Source organism: Pteropus vampyrus, unplaced genomic scaffold, assembly GCF_000151845.1.
Source record: "Pteropus vampyrus isolate Shadow unplaced genomic scaffold, Pvam_2.0 Scaffold8, whole genome shotgun sequence".
Taxonomy (NCBI): domain Eukaryota; kingdom Metazoa; phylum Chordata; class Mammalia; order Chiroptera; family Pteropodidae; genus Pteropus; species Pteropus vampyrus.
The window spans coordinates 14,982,791-14,995,802 of record NW_011888789.1 but is presented as its reverse complement, the minus strand read 5'-3'; the positions used below and the strand labels follow the sequence as shown (position 1 = coordinate 14,995,802).

At 36.2% G+C, this 13,012-nt stretch overlaps 1 protein-coding gene across 3 annotated transcripts in view; it reads right to left on the bottom strand.

Moving 5' to 3' along the window:
* Positions 1-206: 206 nt before the first annotated feature.
* Positions 207-13,012, bottom strand: part of AP3M2 (adaptor related protein complex 3 mu 2 subunit) — a 68,161-nt gene continuing 55,355 nt past the window's right edge. For all 3 annotated transcript variants that reach the window (XM_023519747.1, XM_011372758.2, XM_023519748.1), the window contains 6 exons: positions 12,395-12,532; positions 5,994-6,079; positions 5,589-5,722; positions 4,007-4,214; positions 3,576-3,720; positions 207-2,393 (listed from right to left, as the gene is read on the bottom strand). In XM_023519747.1, coding sequence (XP_023375515.1) covers positions 2,293-2,393; positions 3,576-3,720; positions 4,007-4,214; positions 5,589-5,722; positions 5,994-6,079; positions 12,395-12,532 — 812 coding nt within the window. In that variant the 3' untranslated portion in view covers positions 207-2,292. The remainder of the gene's footprint in view (positions 2,394-3,575; positions 3,721-4,006; positions 4,215-5,588; positions 5,723-5,993; positions 6,080-12,394; positions 12,533-13,012) is intronic.

Genomic DNA, 13,012 nt, shown 5'->3' with positions numbered 1-13,012 from the left:
TTAAAAATGGCATTAATACCAACATTCCCTATCTTCCGGAGGTGACTAGAGAATCAAACTATACATATGGCTTTAGATCTGCTGGTTGAAAAATACAAAAGTAGTAAGATCCTCCTGAATTGACTTATTACCTACTGCTCTTATTGGGGCATGCTTGGCACAGCAGTACCGTTCGTCCTAGTAACAAACCGCTTAGGACACAGAGGACTGGTAAAACACAACTTTATTAAGATTTTAACAGAGAAGATACTTCTGCACGTTAAATACATATGGAATCGAACAGCTCAATCAAGACGCCCTGCACGACGTGTGCTCACATACTGCTGGGTGGCGGCAGTGAGGCTCCCCTGCACTCCAGGGCCCACTGCATAGGTGACGTCATCGTTACTTTGTATGCTAAGGCCTGAAGGTCCCATATCCTAGAGACTTTATTTCTCCTTAAGTTCTTCCCTGGAGGAAATAAAAAAGCTGGACTGACTTACGGAAATAAAAAGATTCAGGGACCAAGATTGGTCGTTTCCCATAAAATTTTAAAATCCTTCAGAGCTCCAGAAGTAATTCCAAGTACTGTGGAATCCATAGGTGGAGACGTTTCCTCTACCACGGTGGGTGTGTATATAGGACAAATTCTGGAGTGATGGAGAACGGAGCACATCTGATTGTATAAAGCACAATTTATCCCAGAGGAGGACCACAAAGCAATATTACTCTGCAGCAAAAACAAGTCCAGGAAGTAGGAAGATAAAACTAGCAAAAATAATTTCTTAAGTATTTGGTAACAGGGCTTTAGTGAAAAATTGTAGGGTGTGGAGATAATAGGTCTTCATTTTTCTCCATGCATGAAGTAGAGCTACGATATCACTGCTTAAGCTGTAATATTAAAAAAAACTTGTCTTTTATATGAATATTTAAATGGGTAACAGACATACTGAACTCGGATAAAAACTGCTCACTGGGAAACCCTGAGGTACCCTTTCAGTTGCCGTGTTTATTTAACTGGGTTAGATGTGATCAACATGGCCCATCTTCCTACAACATTAATTTTAGTCAAAGATTTAGGGGATTTTTTTTTTTTTTTTGCCTTAAAACGAAAATGGACTGGTAGATATCTATTGTTAATAAATACATTACACAGTAGAGTACAAAAGATTCTGAGGAAATAACTCTACTGAACAGCTTCAAGGATGACCCATACCCTCGATGCCTTCTTTTTGCTTAGGGTTACTGATGGAAAAGTTTCAGATAGACCCGCTCAGACTCCTGTGGCAGTCCAGCACTGACAAGGGGTAATAAGAAATCACTGGGTTATAGTTGTGGTACACCTTCATGAGGAGTGAACTGGCATCTACACTCCAATACTATGACATCTGAAATCTGGCGTTATGGGATTGGCTTTTTTGAAATTCCCCTCAGGTAACAGGGGAAAGGCTGGTGAATTCTGTAAAGTGAGTGTAATCGTTTTGAGTTGGGGAAAGAGGCATTTCAGACAACCACCACAGGGAATAGGGAAGGTCACCTCCTCACTGAAGATGACAAGACCAAGAGCTAACGGCAAGCAGCAGTTAGTGTCTGCAAACTCGTGCGATAGAGTCATGGTCTTTAAGGGAAAATCTGATTCTACTGGCTTTCCACGTCAATAGCGGACTCGAATTTAAAAGGTTTCTAGTTCATTGCTAGAAGTACAAATGTTTTGTTTTCTTTTTTTGATACACAAATGTACAGGGATCAGAAAGAAGCTAACTCTGTTCCTTCCAACCGTCCTTCATTGCTTTTCTGGCCACTTCCACTTTAGTGTCCTCATAATTCTTTAATACTGTCTCCTCTTTCTTTCCCTCACAAATCAGATCCTTAACTGGCCTTTTCTTGACTAACATTCATTTTCCTCCAAGCTTTCTTTACTTCTTTCTTTCTAATCTTTCTTTCCACCTTAAAAAACAATAACAAAAAAGTCTTTCATTGGCCTTAGATAATTAAAGCCAGGCAAGAAATAAATGCTAGTATTTTCTTATGGAAACCACGTTAAAAAGTTGAATATGGTACCAAGTGTCTCTGGCCTCCATCACACAGCTCTTCCTTAAGAACTGAGTTGGTGCTGATTCTTTCAGTTCTATCCAGTTCTCCCTGGTGACCCTTTTCTCTCTTGATTAATTCCATGGCACTGAAGGCTAAGGAAAAAAGGGAGTGGATGGGTCCAGAAGGGGACTGACCTAGGGGATGGGCTGATATTTTCTACTTTTAGACAAGTAAGAAATGAAAAGTGTTTGTGACTGTTCCCTTCACGAAACTCTCCCTTCAGGTTCGGACTTGGAACTTTCCAGCTTTGGTCATGTATTTTATGCCCTTAAAGGGTTTGTACTTTTCTCCATACATATCTAGACGGTTCACTTTGAGTCCTGGAGAGAAAGAAGGAAGGAAGAATATGACATAAGCATTATTCAAAAGAAGCAGGTATCATAACTGTTTAAATTTATTTTAATTCAAAGAGATCAGTGGGATAGAGACAGTTTATAACAATGAAGCAGAAAAATAGTTTCATTTATTAATATCACTCATATGAAGTTGATAGATTCTTCCTTCTTAATATATACATGGATAGTAAAAAAATTGCTCCAACACAAAGCTATCCACCTGTTCCTGAAGTAGAAAGCGCAGAAAGTTATATGCAGACTAAAATGAAGGTAAGGAAAAAATAGGAACATTGTATATTTTTTTAAATTATTGAATTGAATATATGAATAATAACAAATCAATAAATTAATAATGAAATAAATTATAACTGAATAATGAAAAATGTATTAATAAATAGGTGCTTCCTAAATATTCTCACTGTACTAAGCAAAAAATATTTTATACTGTATAGAGCTTTAAAGTTTATTAAGTGTTTTAAGATGAAAGAGCTTATAATTTAAGTGAATTCTAATCACTTAAATTAGATAAGGTCTGTTGGTAAATTAATAATAGGAACTTCATATAAAGCTAAAGTCATTTCCTATCTATCTTACAGAATTGTTCTAAGGATTAAATAAGAAAATAGATGAAGAGAGCTTAAAACAGTGCCTGGCACTTAGTATATGCCCAATAAGTCATAACAATTATTATTACTATTATTCTAAGAAGTGTAGACTATAGTGGACTGACTTGGATAGGCCCAGGGGTTCTAAATGACAATAAAAAGCCAATATGAAAGTCTTCTAAAATTGAGGATAAGGAGGGAAAATTATTCTTTTTAGTTACAGGCTGAGAGTGCAGAAGCATTCCCATACTGAAAACCTTGGCAACCTCAAATTAACAACCGCAGGATGACTCAATGACTGCCTGGGAACACCAACGCCTACCAATATTGTTTTTCTCAACCATCTTAGACATTTTTATTCAGGTCACTTAAGCCAACTTCAAAGTAAGGATTATAAACTTTCCCCCAGAAATGTGTTAGAAAAGATTTTTACTAAAGATTACACATCAAGTAATTAAACTTTGTGAATAGGGAGCCACCGGAAGGTTTTCTGATGTCTATGCCTTACAGGAGAAAGCCGTCTCTCTTCTCTTCAAAGCCACCAAAGCTGGGAGGCACTTACCAGAAATGGCCAGCTGCTGGATCTTAAACTGCAGGTTAATTGTGGGGTTCTCATCTGGTTTGGAAGCTCCGGCCTGAAGACTCATGGTCCCCTTCAAACTTGGTAGCTTTTGGGGATTTATTTTGCCTACATCCCAAGAGAGCATCTTCAAAGAAAAGAAACAAGCAGAAGTTTCCGTGGAACCCTTAATGTGAGGTGGCTGAGCTCTAAGCTCAGGGCATCTGTTCATAATATTATAAGCTGCGTCCAGGGTTTTTTTTTTTTTTTTTTTCAACAGAGAACACTATTTGTTTCCATAAATTATCTCAAGGAGAAAACAACACCCCTTTGACTAATGTGTCCTTTCAGCAAGGTATAAGGTCTGTGTGGAGAGCTCTTGCAGAATTACTTCTACTTAACATCAGCAATTCATAACCTCCTTAGTCTCCTACCTTGGTAACTGGGTCAAATGTATGTGTTCCCTGAGAGGGAGTGAGGCTCATATTCAGGACCCCTTTGGGCATCTGGCTGGTGACAATCACTCCCTCGATGGTCTTCCCCATCGTCTGTTTAGGTCCCACCGTTATTTCAAAGCGTCCAAGTGAACTACTGTCCCGGAAACTGATGTTATGTTTGACATACACTGGAATTGCCACCAGACTGAAAAAGAGACAGACAAAAGCCCATTTCATTAATTACGAGAAAAACGGCAACCTTTCTTCCTTTCTTGCCCTGTTGGCAGCTTTTCCTCCCTGACCTACTTCCTTACTCTTTATCTTAAAAATTAAGCACAGGAAAAAAATCCCTAGTAATCTTTGATTTTTTTTCTTTTTGTAAAGCTAAGATGCTGTCTTAGTAAGTAAACTAACTCTTCTGATGACTCTGAATAATATCAACAAATTAAAGAATATACTAAGTCTAGTATGAGAAAGACATTATGAACAAAAATTAGCAGCCACCATATTTCTGTTTTACTTGATGACACGTGATGAATAATTATTTGTACTTGAAAGAGTAATATTCGTACATCATCGACATTTTATAATTTCTTGAGAGAGCTTTTACCTGACCTTGTCTGATCCTTCCAAACAGCCTATGAAGTAGGGTACACTGTCATGATTTGACAGAAGAGGAAATAGAGAAGCCACAGAATAATACTAAAGTAATAACAGTTCTTAACATCTATTGAACACTTCTTGAGAGCCAGTCACTATCCTAAAAGCTTTATCTCTATTATCTCATTTATTTAATCCTCCCAATAATGATGAAGTAGGTAATGCTACTGTCCTAATTTTAAAGATGAATACTCATATCCTTACGCTAAACTGAGGTTCAGTAAATTGCCCAAGGTTACATATCATAAGTACTAAAGGTGGGGTTTAAGTCTAGGCAGTCTGATTCCAGAGCCTTTGCTCTCAAGCACTCAGACATTTTTCTAAATTACTTATTCCAAATCACGCAAGAAAGTATTGGTGGTACCGAGGTCTTATGGCTCTCTTCAGTCCACGTACCTTCTACTATGTACCTTCTACTAAGGGATTCCAGAAACTCCTAGGCTCCATATTACAGAGAATGTTCAAGACCAAAAACCAGTCCATTTTATGGCTTTCACTGCATAATTTAATGCTTCTTTTGAGTTGGGGGAGTGGCATGCTGAATACAGGTGTACTAGATTCCAAATTAACAAAAGAAGTTCTTGTTTAGACATATAATAAAAACAACAAAAATAATAGCAGCAAACTTAATGAGCACTTACTTCGTAATAAGCACTATTTAGGTTCTCTTATTTAATCCTAATAACAAGGTACTTTTATTATTTTCAACTTGCAGATAAGAAAACAGACACAAAAAGGTTAAGCAACTCATCTGAGGTTATCCAATTAGTAAGTGTAGAAGCTGGAATTTGAACTCAGGCAACTGCAGAGCTGGAGTTCATAAACACTATGGATATTGTTTACACACACACACACACACACACACACACACACACACACACACACACACATTCCATTCTTAATTATAAGGACTGCTTACTTCTGCGCGCTGACATGGTAAGAGAGCAGGCGAAAGTTTCCATCAGGAGGGATGAAGGAAAGGATGCGCTCAGATTCCCAGCGCTTGAAACGAACACAAGGATGGAAGCTGACATCATCTAGCAACCTGGGATTCTATGGTTACAAGGCAAGGAAAACCAAGAAGTAAGAATTAACACCCATATTTTTTTTTTCAGGAGTAATTTTGATGCTGTTTTTGTTCACACACACACACACACACACACACACACACAGAGCCTGTAGTTACTTATACAAAATTTAAGCCCGACAAGCTTTGTGGCTGTCCTTAATTATTTCTTCTTGTTTCACTTCATTCTCACCACTCTGTCTTTTCAAAAGCATTTAATTTCCCATCCCGAGAACTGAATCTCTGGTTCAGGCTTACCATGAATGAAAGTGTAAGGTCTGGCATTCCTGTCAGCTTGACACAAGCATCAATCACCCCCTGGATCTCAGCAGTAATTGTGGAACCTGAGACAGGAACAAGACAAAAAGAAGGTAAGAGGTTACGGAACTCTTCTCTGTCCTTCTCAATTAACTTATTTCCTTCCTCCCCTCTTTAACTTTCTCTTTTTCTTCCAACTTATTTCCTTCCTCCTTCCCTCATCTTTCTTTTTTCCTTGTGTCCATCCATCCAATTCATCCACCTAATCTATTTGTCCATCCTTCCAAACATTGATCAACTGCATATCAAATATAAGACGCTAAGATGAATGGGGGGTAAAAGATTAATAACATAGTTATTGACCTAAAGGACTTTTCAATCTAGTACCAGAATCAAACAGAGTATCATTATCTTAACCAATGGTTCAAAAAATTTCCTACCAGAAACTTCTCTCCCTAAGGTCACCAATGAGCTCTGCTGCTCAATCGAAGGGACACTTTGGTCTTTACCTTAGAGAATCTCTCTGTAGCATTTATCACTTTTGACCCCTTCTTCCTTTTCAAAATCCTCCCTTCTCCTAGTTTTCTACTTTTCTAGCTCCTCTTCTTCAGTGCCTTCTTCAAGGTTCTCTTTCTTTTCACATCCTTTAAATGTCTATGCTTTTTCACAGTTCTGAATTGCTCTTTCTTTCACTCAACATTCTTTACTAGGGTTACTTGCCCTACTTCCCAAGGCTTCAATTTTCATTAATGGCCAATTATTTCCTGGTGTTTTTTCCCAGTTCAGCTAATTGGACAGCTCAATATAGATGTCATGGGGGCACTTTGAACTCTACATGTCAGAGTGAATTCATTGTCTTCATTCCTGCACTTGTTCCTAATATTTTCCACATCTTCATGATGATATAATCTATCCTGTTGCCTAAGCTAGAAAATCCTTGACCACTTCTACTTCTTCAGTGATCAATTCCTCTCTTTTATATGATTTCTGTTTTTTAAATCTACTCATTGCTCTCCATCCTCACTACCATTGTGTACATCTGTATTTTGCCACTTCAGCAATAGCCTCCTTGCTTTCCCTGTCTTCAGTCTTATCCCACTTCAAGCCATTCTTCATAATGCAGCTAGACTGATAGTTCTACAGTATGAATCTGTTTAAGTTACTCCCCAACTTAAAACTTTTAAATTGTTCCAAAGAGGCCTCCTTAAAATGGTATACAAGACTCTTCATGATCTAGCCATCTAGTTGTTTTTTATTTTTGTTTTACTTTTTTCCTCCTTTCCCTCAGCTTTACTGGTAGAGTAGAGCATGTCCTGTAAAGATATTCTTACTTGAATGTTGTTCCCCAGAACAGGTGCCAGGCCCTGGGCAGTCGGGGGCAGACCCAAGGCACTGACTCAACACCCCTGCCTCTTTCCCTACCCATGTCTGGTGTTTCTGAGAACTGGAGGAATTTGTTGTTGATGATGTGGCAATGATAGTGAAAATAATGACTCATAAAAGCAGTGATATTGCTTATTGTGTGCCAGGCACTGTATTCAGCCTTTTCCATGTCTTATATAATTTTTTAAAATTTATTTATTTTAATTAGTTTCAAGTATACAGTACATTGGTTAGACATCTATATAGTTTATAAAACAATCCCCCACAATTGCTCCCTCTCTCCTCTGTCCCTTCACCTAGCTAAAGTATTAATGCTAACTGCATTCCCTATGCCATGCTCCACATCCCTGTGTCCATCCATTGGCTACTAATTTGTACTTCTTTAACCCTTCACTCCATTCTCCCAGTCCCCCAAACTCCCCTCCCCTCTGTCCGCCACCAAATTGTCCATTATATTTGGGAGTCTGTTTTTGATTAGTTTGTTCTTTGTATTCCTTAGATTCTGCATATAAGTGAAATCATATAGTCTTTATCTTTCTCTGTCTGACTTAAATACCTTCTAGGTCCATTAAAGCAATATCTTTTTCCATCTCCTTTCTTTTAGTCTGTGTGTGTCTTTTAATCTGAAGTATTGAGTCTCTTGTAGACAGTATATGTAGCGGTCTTGTTTTCTTATCCTTTCAGCCACTCTATTTTTTGGTTGGAACACTTAATTCTTTTCTATTTAAGGTATTTATTGATAGGAATGTAGTTGTTACCATTCTTTATTCCTGTTTTTGATACATGTTTTTTCTTCTTAAAGAAGTCCCTCCAACATTTCCTGTAATACTGGCTTGGTGGTGATAAATTCCTTTAACTTATTTTTGTCTGGGAAGCTCTTTATCTGTCCTTCAACTCTAAATGATAGCTTTGCTGGATAAAGTATTCTTGGTTGTAGTGTTTTACTTTTTTATAGAGGTAAAACTTATAGTAAAATGCAAAAATTTTAAATATTAAGGCACAATGAATTTTTACATATGTACACACCTGCAAATACCACCCACACAAAGATATGGAATCCTTTTAGCATCCCAGCATGCTCTCCTTACCCAACCTAGTTAATCTGAGTCCCTAAAATGGACTTCTATTGAAAACAGGCTGTTGCACCTGTTTTCAAACTTCGCATAAATGTTACAACTGTATAAAACTTTATGCAACTGAGTTTCTTGCTCAACACTGAGATTCATTTATGATGTTGGGTGTATTGGCAGTTCATTTTTTCGTTACTGTACAATATTTCATTGTATGACTATATCAAAATTTATTTATCTTTTCTATTATTGATGGTCATTTGGGTTATTTCTAGTTTGGGACCAATATGAAAAGCTGTTATGCCTAGTTTTAAAGCCTCATCACTTTTCTTTTTTTATGCCTCTCAATCCAGTTATACTAAACCAGTTTATTTCTCAATAATATTTTACTCATCTTAGGGTGTTTTGTACATACTTTGCTCCCAAATCCATGTAGGTCTTAATAACTTCTACTCATACTACTGATGAAGCATAAACACTATCATCTCTTTACACTTTGTTCTGGATAGGTGGGATATCTCTCTTATGCTCCACCTTTTGAGCTTTCTCTCTCCCTCACTAGATTTAAATAAGCAGACAATAAACTATGTCTTTCTTTTTTTTAACCCACTTTGTCTCCTTTATCTGTACAATTTCATCGTTATCAACAACAAAATAATATCATCAACAGCTACAATAAAGGACACTCATAAAGGGGTCCAGAGCTTTGTAATTCGGAATCAAGATTTTAGAAAGATTTTGCTACAGAATTTAAAAATTATTAGTCAGAAAATGCTGAATATATCATCATTGAATCAAAAGCCAGCTTTCACTCATCCACATTTACTAACAAGAATCTCTGACCACTCATCATAGCAAAGACGTAGATCCCCAGCATTATGCTGACTGACTGCCACATGATGACCAACTGTCCCTGGGAATGACACACCACTCTTCATTATTAACAAATAATTGTTGTTTTCCTATATTGTTTGGGATAGGGGTATTACAGGTATTTAATTACTAGGTTTACTTTCCTCTTTGAGAGTTTCTATATCTAATATTCAAATATGTATTTGGTGTCTTTCAAGTACAGTAGAGGGGTTAGTTTTTTTTCCCACTGCTTATATCCAGGGGTCCCCAGCTTTTTCTTTCCTCTACATGATTCTCATGTATGACACTCTCACATTAGTGACATGCACCTCCTGTTACATCACCATCATTATTACATTATTGTCAGCAAAGATTCTCAACACATAAATTATATAAATGTCTGACCACCATGCTGTACTAATATAAAGTAAAACTGAATATCAATTGTAACTGAAAAAAAAAGTTGAACAGGAAGGGGGCTGACTAGATGGTATACCCCTAAACTATATCTGATTCATCATTAAATGCTCACTATCTACCACTGTGCTATGACACAACAGGTTTTCAATAAGCATTTGTTGAATGAATGAGTTCGGTAATGTGACCAGAACTTTCTACAAATTTCTAAGCTCTTAGACTTCTAGTCATATTAACCTAATTCAGAATAGATAGAAAAAGAAGGCTCCCTGAATTTTAGTGATTACAGCTTCAGCTCTGCCATGAGAACTGAGTCAAATATTTTCAAAAGGAAATCTAATTACAAGACATTAGTTTATCACTTTCCTTTTTTATTCAAAAGGATAAGATCTATAAATAAGTAGAAGTGTGAGGCAAGAATTCTTCATATACTTATTGCTTTTATCAGCTATATTGAAGTATAGTTAACAAATAAAAATTGTCATATTTAAGGTGTACAGCTTGCTGTTTTGATATACATTGTGAAATTATCACCACAATCAAGCTAATTAACATATCCATCACCCCAGAGTTACTTTTGTGTGTGTGTGGTGAGATCACTTAAGATCTATGTTCTCTGCAAATTTCAAGTATACAATACACATGTGAGGTGAGGATGTGTTAATTTAACTCGATGAGAAGAATCCTTTCATGATACAATTATAGTTACTGTGCTAGACATTAAATCTCCAGAATTAATTCATCTTGCGTAACTAGAACTTTGTATCCTCTAACCAATATCTCCCCACTTCCCCCTCTTCTCAACCCCTGCAAACCACCATTCCACTCTCTGTTTCTATAAGTTTGACTATTTTAGATTCTACATGAGTGAAATCATGCAGTATTTGTCTTACTGTATCTGGCTTATTTCACTTAGTATAATGCCCTCCAGGTTCATCCATGTCGAAAATGGCAGGATTTCCTTCTTTTTATGGCTGAATAATTTTTCCATTGGGTGTGTATGTATCTACCTCACATTTTCTTTATCCACTCATCCATCGACAGACATTTAGGTTGTTTCTATATTCTGGCTACTGTGAATAATACTGCAATGGATATAAAATTGCAGATATCTCTTTGAGATACTTATTTCATTTCCTTTGGATATAACCAGAAGTGATCATAAGGTAGTTCTATTTTTTAATACTTTGAGGAATCTCAATACCATTTTCCATAATGGCTATACCAGTTTACATTCCGACCAATAGTGTACAAGTGTTCCCTTTTCTCTATATCATCGCCAACATTTATCTGTTGCCTTTTTATAATGGTCATTCTAACTGGTGTGAGGCAATATCTCATTGTAGTTTTGATTTGCAGTTCCCTGATAATTAGTGATGGTGAGTAGCTTTACATACACCTGCTGGTCATTTGTATGTCTTCTTTTTAAAAATGTCTATTCAGATCCTATTCCCACTTTTTAATCAGATTGTTTTTTGTTTTGTTTTGCTATTGAGTTATATGACCCCTTATATAGTTTAGATATCAGTCCCTTATCAGATATATGGTTTACAAGTATTTTCTCCCATTTGTAGGTTGCCTTTTCACTCTGTTGATTCTTTCATTGTACAGAAGCTTTTTAGTTTGATACAATCCCACTTGTCTGTTTTTGCATTTGTTGCTTTTGCTTTTGGTGTCATATCCAAGAATCATTGCCCAGAACATTGTCAAGAGGCTTTCCCCCTATCTTTTCTTCCAGTAGCTTTACGATTTCATGTTTTAAGTCTTTAATCCATTTTGAGTTGATTTTTGCATATGGTGTGAGATAAGGGTTCGATTTTATTCTTCTCTATGTGGATATTCAGTTTTCCCAACACAACTAATGAGAAGACTATCCTTTCCCCACTGTATAATCTTAGAACTTTTATTGATGATTGATTGTAAATGTGTGGTTTTATTTCTGAGCTCTGTATTGTTTCATGGGTCTATATGTCTCCTTTTATATCAGTATCATACTGTTTTAATGTAGTTTTTATAATATACTTTGAAATCTGGAAATGTGAAGTCTCTAGCTTTATTCTTCTTGCTCAAGACTGCTTTGGCTATTTGGGATCTTTCTTGGTTCCATATGAATTTTAGGAATGTTCTATTTCTGTAAAGAATGCCATTGGGTTTTGATGGGGAAAGCACTGAATCTGTAGATCACTTTGAGTCTTATGTACATTATAATGATATTAATCCTTTTTATCCATGAATACAACTGTTTTTCCCTTTATCTGTGTCTTCAATTTTCTCCATTAACATTTTATAATTTGCAGTGTACAAATCTTTTACCTCTTTGGTTAAGTTTATTTCTAAGTATTTTCTTTTGTTGCTATTGTAAATGAGACTATTAATTTTCTTTTAGGGTAGTTTGTTGTTTGTATATAGAAATGCCACTGATTTTTATGTTGATTGTTTATCCCGCAACTTTACTGAATTTGTTATATTAGTTCTAACAGTTTTTTGTTGAATCTTTAAGGGTTTCTACATATACAATCATGTCTTCTGCATCATAATATTTAAGTCCATTTCCCAATACCTAGCACCATGCCTGACACAAAGTAGGCACCAAGTTAAAATGAATGATTTTGAATAGGGAATCATTCTAATAGCAAGCATTATATTTTCTAGTTTTGAGAACAGAGTAAAAGCACCTACCTGATTTATCAATGATGGCATCAATCTCTTCAATCACATCAAAATAGGCCTCATTGTTCGTGTATTTCACCCCAGTCCGTCGCCAAGGCACCACTGACAGCTGCCCAGTGGGAAGCTGGTCACCCACATTGGTGCTTCCTGAGACAACGAATATTATTGTAATTTCATTCCAATTTGATAATTGGATGTGACCAATTATCTAATAATCATAGAACACTTCTTTAGAAGTTTCTATGCTCCCACTATTCATGTACTCAATTGAAGAACTTTTTAAAAAAAAAACTGAGAGTTTTCCCAATTTCTATATGGGTAACCCAGTCTATTTTAAAAACTTGTCGCCATCTGGTCTGCCTTCTCAAGAAGAATGAAGGTTAAAAAAGTTACCTGAGAAACAGATATATTTTAGTTTTGAAAGTAACTTGAACTTGGTCTCTCAAATTCCACAATAGCTTGCAGCTTAAATAATGCATTGGCTTTCAGTAGGGATAGTCATCTACATACTGATATAAAAATTACATGGCTAAAAACAGTACCCTAGTTTGATTCTTAGGTGTATTTACACTAGATATTAAAATATATACATTAACATAATCTCTCTCATACCAATACTGAAACTTA